Genomic DNA, 19906 nt, shown 5'->3' with positions numbered 1-19906 from the left:
TCCAACAGTCTGAGCCAGGGGGCAACCTCATCAACTCCCCTGGTTATAATCACACACATTCTCACACTTCAGAGTGTGTGTGTGTGTGTGAATAAAGATATAACAGGGCAGTAAGGGGGGTGAGGCCCTACAGTACAGTAGTGTGTGTATGTGTGTTGTGGTGGGGGTGGAGAGGGGGGTGATTGAAGTAGAATAGGCAGGGAGGGAGGCAAGCAGAGTGAGATGTTCAGCTGGGTTAGGTCCGATGCTAATGCTCATTTAAAATAGTGACAGGCTGGAAGAGTGCAGCGCGAGCCGGGCCGCCTTAATTTCTCCCTGGAATAGCTCATGCCCGACCTCCGTGCCACATCAAAGTCTCTGGAGCTCAATTAAAATTGGATTAGGTGGAGATGCTGGATGTGCAGTGCAGCATCTCTGGTGCTCTCCTCCCAGTAATGCCCCTGCTTGACACCTCTGCAACCCCCCAACTCAAACAGTTGTCATAGAGACAGCACAACCCAGAGGAGGTGGTGTGGTGTGCTGACTGGAGGGGAGATAGAAAGAAAGGAAGGGAGGTGAGATGGAGGGATGTGAGCGTGCTGCTGAGGGCCAGCGGCAGCACACTTGGAGGCAGGGCAGCTTTTATCCCCCCTCCTCCTCTGCCGCCAGATGTTTGTGAAGTAGTCTTCTGAGTGCCATGCTGAAAGTATAGATTGGCATCATGGGAGAGCTACAACAGCTTACTTCATCAAGGTACAAGTGAGCTTAGATGGCTGTAGCGGTAGAGGAATACTGATATGAGAATATGTATTGAGTTAATTGCATGCCTCTCTGAATGGTTTGTGTCATTACCAGTACAGGGGCATACATTCCATTGTTTGTCTCATGTATTTTATTGTTTATTTTAGCAGAGCCATAGATTGGACCCCTGAATTTTCTGTTTGTTATAACATGTATTATAAATATATTATAATAGTATGTAGCTTTAACTATAATATAAGTAAGCACTACAAAACTGCAGTTTACACAGGCTTGTGTGACAAGATACGCCACTGTTGGTTCCCAAGATTTAGAAACATATCATAATAGCTGCAATATGGTAGCTACAGTATGATTGTCAATATGATAATACTTTAGCTTTGGTTGCTTCTTGTTACCCAGCAAAAGTTAGCATCTATGCTGCTGTGACAAAGTACAGGCCAAAGGGCTAGCTGTCAACAAAAGAGAGGCTAAAGAGGAGAAAAAAAGAGCTGATTTCAAACAGCCCAGATCAAAAAATTTGTCATAACAACAAAGCTTTGGTCTAAACCAACAAGCAGGGGCCCCTGTAGACTTGGAGCTTTGACAAAGCCCAGCCCTCATTTTTGGAGGCCCAGCTGTAAAAAATGCCATTTAATGAACCTGTCTGCTGAAGCTGTCCCCTGCCTGTCAGAGGTGTCAGCCAGTGACAAGCGCTGGGGACGGCCGCCTCCAGTCACAGACAGGCCTGCCAGCTGGAGACTTCGGCCCCAATCTAATCACGCCACCAGGAAGGGACCGGCGCTCTGCTCTTGGTCTGTCACGCTCCGGGCTGGGGGAGCGGTGAGGGGGCGGGTGGAGGGGTCTGGTATGGCCGACAAGCGCAGCCTTTTGTTTCCACACAGGTCCCTCCACGCAGGCTCATTAGGATCCACAGGCGCATGCGCTGCTCCGCCAGCTGCAGGGAGGTATACCTCTGCCACATAATAGCCGTAATGCAATTTAACGTTTCTCTCCTCTCTTTCCTTTCTTCCCCTTCTCTTCTTTCCCTGATTTGACAGAGGGCAGGCTGCATTCTGCCTGTGGAACATCACAGATGGAAAATATTGTGACAGATGAGATGAGGGGAGGCACAGGTGACACCGGTGTTTAGGCTGAAACTCATATATAATAACGCGCACATGCTCAAATGGAACACATCACACTTAAAAGCGAAAGGAAGCCATTTCATGCATGGAAATAGATTCTAATCATATCTGACTTCCGAATAGCTTTAACCCCATATTGGCCTAGGCACTATGACAGACGTTATTAATAAATCTAACGAAGCAGTTCCTCTAAAACCTGATGCAATTTCCTCCCACATGGAACAATGCAATCCCCCCCTATTGCATTTATACTCAAATAGGGAAATAATATGATTCAGTGGGACCCCAAGCCAGCATGACTGATATATTTATATGGGAGTGTGCAGCACATTGACAACCTGGTATCATAGCACCTCCGCTGCATTCTTCTCAGATTTGTCTAATAGGCTTCCACTATAAAGCCGCACAACTGCATGGTCCCAGGCGGCCAGAGAGAACAGTGAAGGGGAAGAATAAGGGTAGGATACGAGAGGCAGTTTCATTTTGAGTGATATGACTACTCCCCCAGGAGCGAGCGGGATGGATTTCACACATGGCAATTTGGAGGATCAGCACACACTGCGGATACTGTATTCAATGGCTGACCCCAGGCAATGTGGACCAAATCTGTGAAGGAGGTAGAGGTGAAGGCACTGAAAAAGCATAAAGCCTGGTAACAGGGTGAGCAGCTATCAGCCATGCAGGAGAGTATCATCAACCACACACAACATGGTGCAGTGGGTCACGGAGAATAGAAATACTTATCCAAGTTGTATTCTATTTGAGTGTGAACATAACTGTACACAACACACAACACAAGAGGCCAAATCAGATCAAAGAAGTGTATCACCAATAATACAAAATAAACCTCATATAAACAAAAATAACCCAGAATAAACACATTGCACCTTCTTAAAATGAGTCAAATGGTCCACACACTGTAAATTTAAATGAATGTTGGCATATTTAACTTTGCAAAGCTGGGCAGACAGAAATCTTAGTCCTATGACCACAAGATGTCCAAATCCACACTTTTTACTTTTAGCTGTAATCCTTTTTAGGTCCCGCAAAGATTTATAATAAAGTATGCCTGAGCATCAAAGCATGTTTTTCATCTGATCCTCCCTCATGTGACAACTGTTATGAAGTGTAGAAATATATGAAAATGTGAAAGATTTCCCCAGATTATAGGAAAGCGGCATCCCACTTGGTTCCTCTCTCGCAGACCCATATCTCAACTTCAATAAAGTAGCAGGCTCCTAATGCAGGTATTGGGGGGAAAACAAGATACAGATTTGCATAATCAGTGTCACTATACATTTGGGTGGGAGCTGGAGTGTGGCAAGATGACACAGCTCGGGTGCTCTGGCAAGACCAGTGGGATAAAGGAGATGAATATGCATTAAACACGCTGGCAGATCACTGCCCCAAATGTCCAGCCAAGTTTGTCAATAACATTTATGTCATGGGCGGCATTTCACGCACATTAGCAGGCCCTGCAGCGCTGTCTTAAACACTGCCATGCTGGGATAGGTGGGAGGAGTTCTCTTCCTGGCTTGTAATTTCTGCGTAAAGAGTCAGGGCCCTTTAACCAAACTGTATATCTGTGTATGTTAAAGCATAAACGCTCAATAAATACAATGTAAAATGTAAATCAACATAGTTCTTTACATTTCTGATGCCCTCCAGCAATGATCTGCAAAATTTGGCCACTTGTGGCCTGTAAAACGGTTAGAGTGGTTATTGGAAACAATCCAGAATAAAATGCATTTCCTGGGTAGCTCACTTATATCTACAATGTATACTACACAAAAAGTACAGTAGGAAAGAGACCCTATTTAATAATGTTATCCAATGGTCTACATGTTAAAATACTGTAAAATGTAACTGTTCAATAAAACACAAACACCTTTTATTTTCAGAATTTAACACACATTTATATAGTGTAGCAGGATAACTGCTGATCACAAGAACATTTTAGTTTTCTTTCCCCTCTTCACTCTAAGCCAGCAAATCTGACAAAGATAAGCAACAACAACGAACATCATAAAGTTGTAATCTATCAAAGGATTCAAGGTATTGCCAATTTCCAAAAGTGTCACCCAGGTCAAGCTGTTTCAGCGCTCCTGCCTGACATAATATGCAATAATCAGTAATAACTTATTTTTTTTTACCAGTTATAGTATAAATGCATTAGAATGGATAAGCAGAAGGTTTGTTAGGCCTACTGTGGTTTGGTAGCAAGTAAACACATGAAATGGACACAATGGACATAGGAACATGTGCAAGCACCCACCCACCCACACACACACGCACACACACACTTAGTGAGCACATCAGCCAGATAAATAGCTTGAGAATGCCTTCACTAAGGAGCTTGAGAGAAGGGATGCAGTCATTTGGTATGGGGTCCTTTCAGCAAGCCTTCACTAATGGGACTTTTTCAGGGACTTGTCAGCCTTAAGATGACTGAAATCTTCCTGGCCTGGGTACCAGCTTCCTCTGGCTGCCACTGAGAGTGCCAAGCTGATCGCTTTAAATCCTGCTTTTTTTTTTTCTCTCTCTCTCTTTTGGTGGTGTGTGGGAGGGATAGGGGCTCAGAGCAAGACAGAGAAGAAGAGAAAGAAAGAGACAAGGATGGAGAGGCGGAGAGACAGAGGAGGAGAGGGAGAGAAAGAGCAAGTGGTTAGGGGAGAGGGCCTGATGAGCAATGAGCGCCTCACTCGTCCTCAATTAATCTTGTCTCTCTACCTTTGCTTTGGCGCTTCCCTCAGCACCAAGGTAATAACGACACCCTCATCCATTATCCTTTTATCCCTGTTATTCACTGGGAATTGCTTAATAATATGTTACAGATTTGTCTCCCTTCGTATAATTCTTTCTGTCATTCGCAGTATATCATCTGGAAAACACACAGCCCCCTTTCCGCCGGACGCTCTTTGAGGATTATCGTGGGTGACACCTTCGGGATGCAGCCAGAATCTGGAGCATCATTTTTTCAGGCATAAAGTGGAATTACCCTGACTTATCTGTCATTGCCAAAAGCACAACAAGCCATTCAGGGCCAAAGCAAAGGTGGAACAGGTTCTTATCGGCTTCTCTGAACACGAGTGCTTGTAAATTTATGCTAATGAGGGCCTTTTGTCATCCAGGCTCACCCCTTGGGGCTGAACGGGGCTTGCAGAGGATGATAATCTGGCTGTTGAGTGCACTAGATAATTTGTACTTTATCCTCATGTAATTATATAGTTTAAATCTTTTTACCAATGCTAATCCTGCGGCATGAGGAAATGTCTTACCTGTCTGTGGTTCTCAGCAGCGCTAGTCAGCGTACATCTGACTCTCTCTCATAAAATCACGTAGGAGGAGTGCAGCACTGATATAATTACTCTGACTTTCTGTAGCTCGTGCTAAGAATCTGCATATCATTTTGATCCACCTTAGCAGGCAGGCAGGGAGCCAGGCTCACAGCCCGGGGCTATGGGAGACAACTCAGAAAAAGGTGAAAATGTGGGAGCGGGGCTGAAAGAGCCCTGCTTCCATTTTTGTCAGGAAAGAAAGATGGAGGAGGAATGGAGAATGGACAGAATGGAGTAAAAGAAAGTGTACTAGGGCAGCTCAGCTCAGCCTTTGGGGTGCCTCTGCTGTCCAGTGGGACTCCAGGCCATCTTGTGTGCCTGCCAAAGCCGACAGCCCCTGACAAGCCGCTTGGCGTGCTGTAATTTGACTAATTACATTGGATTAGACCATATTAATGCAAGCTGTTTTCTCCAGGGTCACTGACCCACCCAATGTGGCCCTTGCTAGTTTCCCCCTTACTCTGTGTAAACAAAAGATATACAAGAAAGAAATTAGACTCTTTGTTTCCAAAAATTATGAAAGAATTAACATGTATCTATATCGCCGTCTGTATTTTTACAGCGGCCACATGTGTCACAAAGAAAGAAAGCAGAAAAAAAGAGGCAAGCTGTATCTCTACACACTTTCCCGAGGCACATCATCATGGGATTCTTTGATAACAAACCAAATCCCTTGACTTCTTTATCTCTCTGCAGGGGAGGAAAAACAAAATAAGGACTTCTATGAATCTCACAGAAGTCCCGGAGTTCACAAAATGATTTCTTGCACAGAGGGAGGGCTTCTCTGCATGCTGACAACAAGAGTGCAAAATTTCATTTTAATGTCACTTTTATCTTAGTAAAATATTAAGGATGAAATCTGAGTAATGATATACTATTTTCATCATGTGAACAGTGGTTTGGTCCCACAAATGTTTATCTGAGGAAATGATGTGTTGAAATCTGTGTGTTTAATACGAATATTAAAAGAAGCTTTATTTGAGCTGCTTTAACAATTAATAGATATACTCAGAAAGCCCCAAAAGAATAGCTATTTATAAATAGAAGGAGGGAAAACCTACCTCCATTTGCATTTGCAAAAATGCAAAATGAATTCTTTCACATTGGGAAAGGGGGGAAATGAGCCATAGAAAATGTGTGTTTTAATACAACTGCTCTCCCAATTGTCCCAAATCAATTTGAGTTTCACACAATGGAGAAGCAGCTCCACTATTTGTATGTGCTCCTCTGCCTTGAACACGGTGTAATAATAGTCTTAAACCAGGCGTTATAAAGACAGAATACCAAAGAGGCTTACAGCCTTGGTTTCATGAAACATTTAGGCAAAAGTTCCAAGGGCTGGGGATGATGAAAGAAGGTAAGCTTGAAAATGGGCTTCTGGGATCCACAGCCCTTATTGTACAGAAGTCACATCAAATTAATACTGAGGGCCATTTGCAGCCTTTCTTCTCCTGAGCTTTTCAGAACGGATTAAGCTATGAAAACTCAGAAATTACTAAAGCACCTATTAGGCATTATGCTCACCCTTTCTTCTCTTTCCCTTTGAAAGCAATTGAATGTGCTTCAATTCACTCACTTCACAAAGAAAAGTTGTTTGCATACTTAATGGAACGCTAATTTTATAAAAATGTGCGATGTAAAACATATATTGTTGCACTAAAAGAAACCCATGATCACCATCTGTAAATAAAAACACATTCACTCATATAGCTACACTATTTTACAAACATAGTGTTGTGTAATGCAATTAATCAACATTTTGTGGATCTAGTGAACCCGTATTAAGTTAAAATAACTATGTTGAAGGCTACTGGTTGTGGCTCAGTGTGACGATGGAGGCCGCAGTATTCAAGCGGTTTATTGAAAGCCTGTGAGAGTGTTTCCACACTGATGAAGGGCCAGTATAGCTGGGGCTCTCTAAGGCTCTCTGCACCCCTCTTTGCTCTCTCAATGCCTGTTCAAAGGAGCGCAGGGAGTGCATGAATTGTAATTATAGCTCCTAACAGGATTCAAGAGGGCCCAAACGATGGCACTTGAGAACCAGGTCGTGTGGAGTTAAACGGCTGTCAGACACTCAAAGCTCCCCAGCATGTGAACCAGCCCACAAAGGCTGGCCATGTCCACTTCCAGGGCCCTCCTACCCACTTTCCCTCTCATAGGGAGAGATTAAAGATCAAATATGGGCCCTTTAAAGGACCACAACCATATAGCCTTTCTGCATTGTCACTCACATCCCAGTCTTCAAGAAGGGGTTAACTTTTCTGGGTATAAATACAACTAGAAATTTATGAGTGATGAAAATGAATTAACAACAAGGGTGAGATTGAATAGTCTTGATGTGAATAAACCATACAATCAGTGAGAACATGTACAATTAAAATCTGACATGTTCAATACAAGTCATAAAGAAAGAAATGCTAGGTAAAATTGAAGGAAAATGAGGCGGCGGCAGGGGAGCAGGTGAGGAGTGTCAGAGATCAGGTAATTGGTACCACCTGAGAAACCAACCCAACCACAGCGTCAGATTATCTGCCCACCTCGCCTTCACAATAACGGAAAAGATCATCTGTGCTCCCCAGACAGTTTCAATGACTCACCAGGGCACAAGCCCCCTCGCTACACATTAAAGAGACCAGCCTTCAGTCAGGCCCTATCCAACTGCAGCCCCATCCTCTCCCCCAAAGCACCGAAAAGAACCAACCTGCAGCGTGAAGCCCCTATGTATGACCCTTATTAAACTCCTAATTGGATTGAGAGCCGCTAAGAAGAAAAATTCAACATAGTTCATTCAGCTGAGATTTTCTTTGGCATTCCTTCCAGTAGTTTGCCTCTTCAACAATAACATTCAAAATCAAGTGACTGAAAACTTTTTTTTTCCCTTTTCAAAACACAACTAGATTTTCCAAAAATGGGAGTATGGGCAAAACCTTTTTCACCTTTTCTTTTAAGGCAAAGGGCTATTTGATTTTCACAGGGTGCAAGTGACAGGCTGAAACAAAGCCCAGTGCGGGCCATTGTGCAGCCTTTCGCTGTTGTAATGGTCTTAAAATGGCTACAAGCAGGGTCCTATTCAGCGGTGACCAGGCTGCTCAGCTCTCCTCTCCATACCCAAGACAAACTCCACACTAAGCGGGAACTTTGTGGAGTCAGCTGATCAGTGAAAGAGGGACCGAGTTCACTCATAGCACAGTCTCAGAGTATCGGTGCCTGCACAACTTCAACACATTTGCACTAATTATAGACAATAAATACTGCCATAACAACAACATCAATCACGTTCATTACGGAAAATGGCATAATGACAATAATTACAATAATATCTCATTAAGAGAGAGAATGAGAGACAGGGGAGAATTAATAGCAGACAGGTGTACAACACACTGCAATTATGGAACCTGAAATTAGTTCATTGCCTCAAGGCAAACAGAAGAGAAAGGGAAGGCTGAGAGTGAGGGAGTGTGTGTGCGTGTGTGTGTGTGTGTGTGTGTGTGTGTGTGTGAGAGCGGGGCTGGGAGAGGAACTGATAGAGAGAGGCTCACTGACAAAAAAAGGAATTGCAAATAAGCAAACAAAAATGTCTTAAATGTGTAAATTAGGGAGAAAAATAAGAGGGAAAAGCAGCTTTTCCCTGCAGACTGGTGCCTTAGATGAGAGGGGAGCAGCGAAACGTGATCAAGGGGAGCCGTGGAGCGGTGCGGCAGGCGTCAAGATGAGCACTCAGCCAGCGAGTGGCAGCTTCTCCTTTTCCAGTCAATCATTCATTACAGAGCCAAGTGCTGTGGAGGAGTGCCTCCTCTTTTTGACCTATCATATTACTGCCTCTGTAAACTCCTAATCCCCCCTTCGTTAGATGGTGTCAACAGCCGACATGCTCTCACCCTGCTGCAGCTCTCCCTGCTCAGACACCTCCCAAGCCCTGCCAAGACCAGAGAATTGACACTCTAATAAAATCGTTTGAAATTTAACAAGGTAGAACGGAATAACTTTATCATTCTTTTTGCCGCTTCCATCCACCTTTTTGGTTTGGCTGCTTTTTTTTTTTTTTTTTTTTGGGATTTTTTCTATATTCTCTTCAACTAAGAGGAATTTCACTTACTAGTTTCTTTACTTTTCCTTTTGTTTCAGTGACCACCAGTTCCAGATTCTCAATTCCAAGGAAGCAATACTAAAAAAGTCAGGCTTAAGCTGTTCAATCTTTCATTGGCTGGACTGTGCGGCCTTCGGGACGGTTCTTTTAGCCTCGGGGCTGTTCCTGAGCAGGTGAAAGCCTGGAGGCAGGAACCTGCACATCAGCACTTCCTCGTCCATCATGACTCTTTCATGGGGAGCCCATCTCCTGAGCCTTTCTAATAAAACCCAGTGAGATGACTACTCTAATGAGTCCAACAGACGAAAGCCCAGCAGGAGGAAACAACATTCAGATACATCTCCACACACACAGGGATTGCACCAATCATGGCTCACTGTGTGAATGTTGTTATTTAGGTAAACAAAGGAATCATAATGTGGGTTGGTAGGCAAAGGCTGGAGAATGGGAAACCAGATGAGGCTTTGGTGTTTTGGCAATACTCCAAAGGAGTCTTGGTGTGGGTGGATATACCATGCTGATCACAAGCAACACTGAACTTGCAAGAGGGAAGCAACAACATAACAATCAAGTGGCATTATAGATACATGCAAACACATCACACACACCAGTGTCCATGAACACATGCACGCTCCCTCACTCACTTGCACTAGCACACGGACACTCAGATACATACAGTGTGATGTGTGAGGACGGGTTTAGGTAGGGTCCCAATTTAAGCTGACAGATACCAGATAGTAGATACTCAAGGAAATGACAGACAGTGCTGATTTATGATGGCTCTGAGGTGAGTTGAATGTGACACTGTCACAACATAACTATTACACATGAGTGAAGCATAGCAAAGTTAATATTCTTCATTTTTTAATGACATATAGCACATAAGCCCATGTAGTCTGTGAGGATCTTAAAATATCTAACTTATTGGAAAATATATGTAAATTTGTGAGATAAACTTTGTCATGGCTGTGACACACCCACCACATAACACGGTTTGAGTGATGTTAATTACCGTATAAAATAAGCAATTGGCATCCTGCCCCATATGTCCCACTTTTTCAGTGAGGAAGATGGAAATGAGGTGGGGTAGATTTGATTGTGACATGCTCTCCGTCTGTGCTCCACAATGTGTGGCTTTGCCAGTAACAGGCTAATATTCAGCACAGCTCACCACCACCAGAACTAATCAAAGTAGACAAAATGTCTCTGCTGCCATCTTTGTCTAGCATCCGCTCAGGGTGAGCCTCCCTCTTTCCCTCCATTCCTTTTCACCTCCCCTCTTTCCCTCGCTCTTGAAGGGAGGGTGACAGCAGCATAAAATGGTGGCGTGCAAATGTGCCTTCCATGTGGCAGCAGCAGTGGGGGTGACGGGCCAGGCCGGGGCCAGTGCTATCAGCAGTGTGTGGCTGTTGCTTTGAACAAGCTGGATGGTCGCCATGGTGGATCAGGGCCGCCTGATGAGACACCAGCGGTTACAAACAAAAGCAGCTCAATATCAAATCAAGGAACGGAACCCACCCATCCCCAGTAGAAAACAGCCCTTCGATAAATGCATGAAACATTGTTGTCGAGAAATGGTTTGTTAATGCACTGCTGTAGATCATCCACCCATTCCAAATAAACAGTTTTACAGTGTTTTTAATGTGCAGCTGTGTATTTTATAAATCATTTCTAGACGACAATAATTCATACATTTATCAAGGACTTAGTGTGCTGCGATCATATTAGACCTAAATATCAAATATAAAAAGCTTAGGTGAGGAGGTCAATAAAATACAACAACTTCAGAAACATACAAACCCAGCATTGCATAAAAAAAAACTACCAAACAAAGCTCAGTCCTCTCATGCAGCATTTTGTGGGTGGGAGTCAGTTAACCCTGAGCTCAGAGGATGATGAAGCAAGGGCATAAATCACAGAGTGAAACAAGGCAGACTCCTCCGATTCATTAATGGAAATGATCTGTCAATATGCTGGAGTCAATTCACACGTGTCAGCTGGGCTCAGCACACAATGGGCCGGCCAACTTATGAACTCCCAGCACCACTCCACCGAGTCCATAAAACAACTGGCAACGCCGCTGGGGAGCACCCCGAGACACCACCCTCTTTGCACAGACCACCAGATGACACAGATGGGGCGAAACCAAACAAAGAGGAGACTCCCTTTGTACAAAGTGGGACCCCTTTCAAAAGCCATTCATGCAACAAATTGGGGAAATCTGGCCATGCAACACTCTGGGTTTGCTCTTTTATTAGCGTGAGCCTTACGTCACAGTAAGTGAAATCAGATTTATGGCTTTCTGCTACATAGGTGGTTAAAATCAAGCGCGCTTTTTAGACACTAAAACATTTTTTTTCTTCAGTTTTGTTAACCAAGAACACTGTGTTAAAGCTACATGCATGAGCTCAGTAACATGCGATTTTACTTGCCAGGTTACACTTCACTATCTTGCATAATAATGACCAAAACATCAAGTAAAGAAAAGCTAATGAGGAAAACTAAACACAAGGACAACGCTGATCCATGCTCACATGTCCCCTCTTCCAGAGTTGATGGATTGTTTGGCTAAATATAGAACGAGCACTTCTAACATGACAAATATCCATTGTGAAATAATCTTGAAAGTCCTACTGACATGTATCTTTACTTAGCAAGTAAAACATAAGTTAATTATAGGCTCTATTTCTGTTCACTGAATCAGTTAAACAACAGCTTCCGTGATTCTTCCGATTCACAGAGACAAATGGATATTATCATTCTGTAGAGTACACCTCCATATTATGGTAGCTCTAAACAATATCCACCTTGAGTGCTTTTAAAAGGCAACCCATCATTTAGGGAGGTTTGTTGAATATGTGCACACAAGCTCTCTCTTATTAGACCGTCTGTATTTTTCTTTTCTTGTTCTTTCTCAGCTGCACACCCTTGCTGCTGCTGCTGCAATCTGCATAGAGAGACATTTGTCATCATTAGCCCTGCTCTGACAGTTGGCACCCGGCACCTCAGATCTCTAGGACTGGCAATTATGAACCCTTCATCCCTTATTTAGGCAACATTGCCTAATTTCATCACAGGCCTCACCACCAGCATTTGATTACCGCAGCACCAAACCTAGAATATTCCCCTAATTCTTTCATTCTCTTTGTTTTGTGTTTCGGTGCACTCCTACTCTCAGATCACATAACGTTAGGGAGAAAATGGCTGTTCAATTAATCTGAGATTTAAAATTGCTTATTGGACACAAGGGCGGCAGTGAAGATTGTGTGGATGAGTATCATGGGGTCAGTGGGCAGATGATTACAGCGCCCACCTTTAGATGGTAGACATCTCTCAGACATTAAGATTAATCACACTGCCGCTGCAGCATTGTTGCCTTTCACATCAGACAAGATGGAAACCAAGCAGATAGTTTTCCCTGAAAAAAAACAAAACCCACCAGCACACTGTTTATAAATAAACTGGTCAATTCATTGAGAACAATCTAAGCCTTACCAATTTGTAGAAAACAACAGGAATAAAAAGAATGAAGGAATAATAAACCAGCCACAATGCTGCTCCAGTCTCCAGCACACACAATGTTTAGCATTGTCATGTAGAACAAAATATGGTGCTTAACTGTGTGCTAATGAAAAGAGGGGAAAACACTGCACCAGCACTTTCACTGCACCCTGCCAAGTGGATAACCTATGCAGGAAAAAAAGTGCACTGAACACAATGTAATCCTGTATTTTCTTTTGTGAAGCAAAACCACACATTTTCTGGATCGTTATTTTGGCAAATAAAACGGAATTGTATTAATGCTAAATTGATGCAAATACATGCATGTAATTTATCAAGAAGGCTGACAAGCATACCATATTGAAGAGGGGAGGGGTGAGGGGCCAAATGAAGCTGAGACAATCAATTAATTTTCATAATTTACACTTCTCTCCTCCCCTCCATTTTCAGAAAATATCCATCATGGTGCTAAGTTTGGTATTTTCTCTGTGTATCTCATGGGCCTGGTTCAAAGCGAGCAGAGCCTGTCTGCCTGATCACTAGAGGGTCTCCGAGAGCCTCTGGCTATGTTGTCCGGCTTCCTGACTTCTCACAGAAGGAGGCTGCTAATACACAGTGGAGAATAAAACAAATGAATGGACACAATCCAAAGGGGGTCGCAGTGTGAGGCACGGGGCCCAAAAATTAACTGGCTTCCAGCAGAGACACCATATTGCTTGGAATAATAATGTTCTGTTTATTAAAAATCCCAATGACAATTTCATTTTAGGACAAATGAAATTGTAGAAAATGTGTCAAAATGAGCGGCTATCCCATGAGATTAAAGTATATTATTTCTCACAGTCTGAGAGCCTAGTGCTGATCTCACATCTCCAAAGTGACATTGCTCTTAATCTGATTTATATAGAAATATGTCAGGCCATTAACTCCACTTGGACTAATCTACACATTGGCTTGGCAACTAGCTAGTAAACTCCCTTTGGCTGGGATCTAGCTTGAGATTCTTTTTTTTTTTTTTTTTATAAACTAAGATGACCCCAGAAAATTAATGAAATAGCACATGGAAGACCTTATTTGTTCACGCGTAATAGGATTATTAATAGAGTAAAATGTTATCTATGATTATGATGCCAATTAGAAGACTTTGTTGGTTATAAAGGTCTTGATCCAGCTTAAAATAAGCTACATGCTATACTGACATAATGGCTTTGCCTATTTTGGTGATAATACAGGAAATTGAAACCAAAACTAAATAAATAAATAAATGAATGAATAAAGACGACTCAATGAATGTTATATGTAAAATCTTCATTTACAGATTTACACCCAGTGCCTCAGAGGGTTTCTTTTGTCAAATGGGGCAAATAAACATTTATCTTTATAGGGCATGGGCTTTTCTTTTTCTTTCCCTGGGGACCCAGATTTTCATAATATTTTTTTTATTATAGGCTGCAGGCTATTTTAGTACCAATTTTATTTGTATACTGTAAAATTAATATGTTTAGAACACAAACACGCACATGTGTGTATTAGTGAAATATGTAAATATGACACATTTATGTGTGTAAATAGTCTATTAAGTCTAAAGGATAAAATATAAAATAAATCATCGTACATTTAACGGAACGGGCCACATTCAGTGGAATATCATTTGAAGCCACTCAAAGCATGAGTGGTGTCATTATGGGGCGATTTCAGCCATCAGACAAGAACTACTGACCCTCTGCCCGGCCATGCTGACAGGAGGATCAGTCTTGCTAGAAGAAAGGAAAAAGAAAAATGGTGGAGAAGAAAATGAATAAGTGTGGAGGCATGCTCTGGAAACAAAGAGGCCTTCAAAACAGGGTCACATGCTTGAGCAAAATTAGGGGAAGTAGAAGTCATTGTATTGATTTACACAATCATGCATGCGTTTTGCTGGGTCAGAAATAGGCCTGTGCTGGAATCGCCGCCTCATATATCACACTGGAGATGGCGAATGAGGCAACAAAGCTCGCAATGTTGTAATGGTAAAGATATGGGCAAGACGATTGGATTGTCTTAGGCCAGACCTGACAACTGCTGGAGCCTTGGAGCTGGAGAGCAGGTTGAGTTACTTTCAAATCTGTGCAGCCACATGCTTTAGATTAAGAGGTGATAATCTCAATGAAAATCCCCCCTTCTATCACGCATACGGATGGCCAAAGGCTGGAGCACAAACTCAAGAGGTGCAACTGGATTCGGAGATATCTGACTTGGAGCAAGATAGCCAGAAAAGTGAGGCTTGTCTGGTTCCAATAAAAGGCAAGTACCTGCTGAGCCACAGACAGTGGGAGAAAGCGAGGGGGGAAAAAAAGAGTATCAAAGCCTGAGAGGGAAGAGGCTTTTAGCTACCTCTCACCACATGAAAACCTTCAAGAATATCCTGTGGATTCCCCCAAAATGTACCCATAAGAATTTGAGTCATTGGTTGTGAAATTTAATCGAGCCTAAATGGGCTTTTGTGAACTAGTATATCAACCTAACCTTGTTGTTTGATTTGAGAATGAACCTCCACATCATGACACACCATGCGTTTAAAGAAAAAAAGTACACACGATCTGATTCCATATCTGTACTTTCTGCCTGGTAACAGTGTGAAATTATCACTTGGGCTTGCCAAGAAGCTACTGGCAGTGTGGCCCTGACAGGCTGTGATGATAATGGGAGTCACCTATCTATCAGGGTCCTCCCCCCACCCGCCACCTCCTGCTCAGCCACATCCATGTAGAGCCTCCTCAAAGTCAGCGCTGACGAGCTGCAGTTTGCCCTCATAATGTCTGGTTTTATGCAGTTCTGACTACAGCGGAGATGAGTGTAAACGCCTTTGTGTTCCTTATCTGATCCATGCAACATTATCTTTTTGAAGTCCTCTTCAAAGCATGCACTGTACCTTGTGAGATGGAGTGCCAGTGCAATAATGAGAGCCAGAGAGGGTTTGGTATGGGTGCAGGATCTCTTTATTGTGAATCATTGTCTATCAAACCAACAGTTGTAAAAAAGACCACTAATGTACTGTAGGGTTGTATATGAAAAAGTCAGCCATAATAATCAGTTAGCAATTAACGTTTCTTAGTTTTGTTCCCTTAATTTTCTGGAAAATCTGAACTATGGATTTTTTTTTTTTAATCCTTGTTGCTGTTATTATTATTATCATTGTTGTTGTAGGAAATAAATATTTATCATCATTAATATTTAGCTAATAGGAGGTATGTGTGATGAGCATGGTGATTCCCTTCATTTCAATGATTATGCCCTATCACTGCCACTTGTTTGTATTTTTGAAAAAACAATAATTATAAAAAGTAATAAATTTCATTATTACTAGCATTTGCAAGATGCAAATATGATGATAAAAGCACAGATTAATACGTGAATACATTCACACTTCTTTCATCTGGCAAATGAATACAATAAAGCATTGCAATATATGCAATTACAAATATAATTTTCATGTCGACCTAAATTTCAAAGTTAATAAAAGGAAAGAATATATGTTAAATATATGTAAAAATCACAACCGTTAAATGTTTTTTTCAGATTCTTACAATAAATTAGAATTACAATACGTGTGGGGAAAATACTGGTACGGGAAATTGGTGCCCAGCGGATTACAGTCTGTTCCCGCGCAGTAATACAGCGTACTGTAACAAATAGGCCTACTCAATATTCACGTTAACATACAAGCTCAAGACATAAACTGCTCTGGCATCAGCGCCATGGTAATTAATGTTAACTTCGTGTTAGATAGAAGCGCCATCTTAAAACTAAAATAGAACCAGCTTGACTTTTCCTCCTTTAGAAATAAATACGAGAAATCTAGTACTTCACTTAATATGCTATTCATAAAATGTAGGCTACTATTAACCTATAGCGGCCTCTACATCAGGCCACATCAGGATTATTTTCTTACTTGCTTACTTGATTATAACTTGTATATAACTGAATATCAAAACAGATAAATAAACCTGACCCAATATATAGCCTACAATATTAATATATTTTGAGTAACAAGTAGAGCTATCCCTATACATAAGTCCATAAAGACTTTCCTCTAATTTGTCATTTGTGCCTAATTTGGAAGAAATTCATAGGCGTGACGCTCCAATCCAATGGAAGAAAAAAAAAAGGCTAAAAAATGTAAATTATTAGGCTATGTGAAATGTTTTATTCTCAAAAGACATCAAGCCTTTAGCAATTCCAAATCCACCTACTGTATCCTATATGATTCAATATAGCAGACTACAAAAAGCAGTAGATAGAGTCCAAGGAAAGGCAATGTGAAGCAGGCAAAAGGCTGTTTTTTTTCTCTCTCCAAATGCGTAGGTGTACTTCCGCTCCTCGATATACTACTACCTTTACTTTTTACTTGTATATAACACCCGGGGATGAATTTGTTTTCGATAAACTGGGAAGCGGTGACGCATCGGACAGCGATTGGACATCTTGGTTTCAACCCCTCCCTTATAATAAAGCGAGAGTGTGTGTCTCCCTGTTGTAAAACACAGCAACACCGGCCGTCTGCGTCAGGAGCGCACACTCCACTCTGCGCAATTACGCGGACCCCTAACTGCGCGCAGTGATTAGAGAAAAACAGAAAAAGGCAAGATTTTTCCGACTACTGAACCTCACAAGGCTGAAATGGACTTTTAATCAGGCTATCCTGATCATTTCAAGGACTTGCTTCGAGCACTTCAACACAGTTCATGGTATAACAGCTGTGATATTATTATGATATGATTATTACGCATGTGCTCTGAGCACAGCTAGGAATAGTTGTCTTTTAAATAGACATATTTTTTCTTTTTAAATAGCTTTCTTTCTTCTCTAAAATTGGCTCCCGTACAAACAGCCGCGTTGGATCCCTCGGCTTATTGCGAGACTCCGGTGTACAACCCGGATCTCTGCCCTAATATGATAGCCGCCCAGGCAAAGTTGGTGTACCACCTCAACAAATACTACAACGAGAAATGCCAGTCTCGAAAAGCAGCCATCTCCAAGACCATCCGGGAGGTGTGCAAGGTGGTATCGGATGTCCTGAAGGAGGTCGAGGTGCAGGAGCCGCGCTTCATCAGCTCCCTGAGCGAAATGGAGAACCGTTTCGAGGGACTGGAGGTCATATCACCGACCGAGTTCGAGGTTGTGCTCTATCTAAATCAGATGGGAGTATTCAACTTTGTGGATGACGGCTCTCTCCCGGGCTGCGCCGTGCTCAAGCTCAGCGATGGCCGCAAGAGAAGCATGTCTCTCTGGGTTGAATTCATCACAGCCTCCGGTTACCTCTCGGCGCGCAAGATCCGCTCGAGATTTCAGACGTTGGTGGCGCAGGCGGTGGATAAATGCAGCTATAGAGATGTTGTCAAAATGGTCGCTGACACAAGTGAGGTGAAGTTACGCATTAGAGACAGATATGTGGTGCAAATCACGCCGGCTTTCAAGTGCACTGGGATATGGCCACGAAGCGCCGCGCACTGGCCTCTCCCTCATATCCCCTGGCCGGGACCTAACCGGGTGGCAGAAGTCAAAGCAGAGGGTTTCAATCTTTTATCCAAAGAGTGCTACTCGCTGAACGGCAAGCAGAGCTCAGCAGAGAGCGACGCCTGGGTCTTGCAATTCGCCGAGGCCGAGAACCGACTGCTCCTGGGAGGATGCAGGAAGAAATGCCTGTCAGTCCTCAAAACATTACGCGACCGTCACCTTGAACTACCCGGACAGCCTCTGAACAACTATCACATGAAAACTTTGGTTTCCTACGAGTGTGAGAAGCATCCCAGGGAGTCGGACTGGGATGAGAACTGCCTCGGCGATCGCTTGAACGGGATACTATTGCAGCTTATTTCGTGTTTGCAGTGCAGAAGGTGCCCGCATTATTTCCTGCCCAATTTAGACCTGTTTCAAGGAAAACCTCATTCGGCTCTAGAGAACGCAGCCAAACAGACTTGGCGACTGGCAAGAGAAATACTGACCAACCCCAAAAGCTTGGAGAAACTCTGAGGTAAAAAATGTGTTAGTTCACCTCGTCTTAAATATGGTGGTAAAGAGGCCTAATGAGCTCCTACACGGACAGAAAAATAATTGCCAAGCTATTTTCAAAGTCTTGTGAAATGTGACTGTCCTCTGTTGTTGAATATGTTTTGGCCAAGCCTATTCCAAGGTGATTTTTATGACAGTTTAATTTATCATTATCCCCCCCTTTTTGGCGGTGTCAATATTTAGGAGCAAATTTAAATTATTGGCTATCATTAATCAAGAAGGCCACTCTAACAGTGGTGTCTTTTCTTTCCGTACCACACGGTTGCCTAAATCCTTCATTTCCTTAAATGCTTTAAAATAAAGCCCCGTGACAAGCCTTGAAAAAAAACACATCTGTACATTTTATACTGTAAATACATTCATAGATTGTGATTCCAGTGGTCTGAAATTGTGAATGTTGTTCTGTGACACGTAAATAGGATCCCACCTGTTTAAATCTACTCCTGAAATTCTTCTTTTTTTATCTGGTAGAAAAGTTATTAATTTATACTTGCATCAGTGGTAGTCTGATTCATCTGTTTTCAATGGACATTTTCTAATTTTGAAAGTTTACATTTTGATGGTAGGCCTACAACATTTGTTACATTTAAAACATTCCATAAATTTACTTGAATTATTATTTAAAGTACTCGAACATTTTTTGTTGTTGTTTTTCTATACCTTGCTTAGGCCTACGTGATTAAAAAAAATGAAAATAAAATATATATAGTATATATATTACAGTCTAATTGAAAAAAAAATGCACTTGAAATACACTGGATTATAACATCTGTGATCTGATTTTTTAATTTCTGTCTTTGATTTAATTTAAAGAGCTAATAAAACAAGCTGTTTTATATTTGTGTCCCATTATGGTTTTATTAAATGTGTTTTTGACAATAGTGGAGCAGGCCTAATGACGTGCACTAATAATATGGTGAAATCTTCAATTACTGAGGGCTCTGTGGCCCCTGTATTAACGCGCTGATCAATGTAAATGAGTGTGATAGCCTAAATATGAGTCTGTGAGAAAAAACACAAATCAGAAAATTTCATAGATTACATTTTGAGCAGGACAGATCTGC

At 42.2% G+C, this 19906-nt stretch overlaps 2 protein-coding genes across 10 annotated transcripts in view; one reads left to right on the top strand and one right to left on the bottom strand.

The window, feature by feature from the left end:
- The window catches only part of nbeab (neurobeachin b), a 212247-nt gene that overhangs the window by 43842 nt on the left and 148499 nt on the right, over positions 1-19906 (bottom strand). The gene's annotated exons all lie outside the window — the stretch shown is intronic.
- Positions 17656-19471, top strand: mab21l1 (mab-21-like 1). The gene has a single exon (XM_071523624.1). The coding sequence runs from the start codon at positions 17724-17726 to the stop codon at positions 18801-18803; it is 1080 nt and encodes a 359-aa protein (XP_071379725.1). The 5' UTR covers positions 17656-17723; the 3' UTR covers positions 18804-19471.

The sequence above is a fragment of the Centroberyx affinis genome, unplaced genomic scaffold (genome assembly GCF_046629955.1).
Source record: "Centroberyx affinis isolate AG114_WGS23_722 - 3 ecotype Tasmania unplaced genomic scaffold, CSIRO-AGI_Caff_v1 ptg001095l_1, whole genome shotgun sequence".
Classification (NCBI taxonomy): domain Eukaryota; kingdom Metazoa; phylum Chordata; class Actinopteri; order Beryciformes; family Berycidae; genus Centroberyx; species Centroberyx affinis.
The sequence above is the reverse complement of the archived record's forward strand: the minus strand, read 5'-3'. Positions and strand labels throughout refer to the sequence as shown.

Coding starts and splice junctions, on each gene's coding strand:
- mab21l1 (XM_071523624.1), top strand. CDS start 17,724: ATGATAGCCGCCCAGGCAAAGTTGGTGTACCACCTCAACAAATACTAC.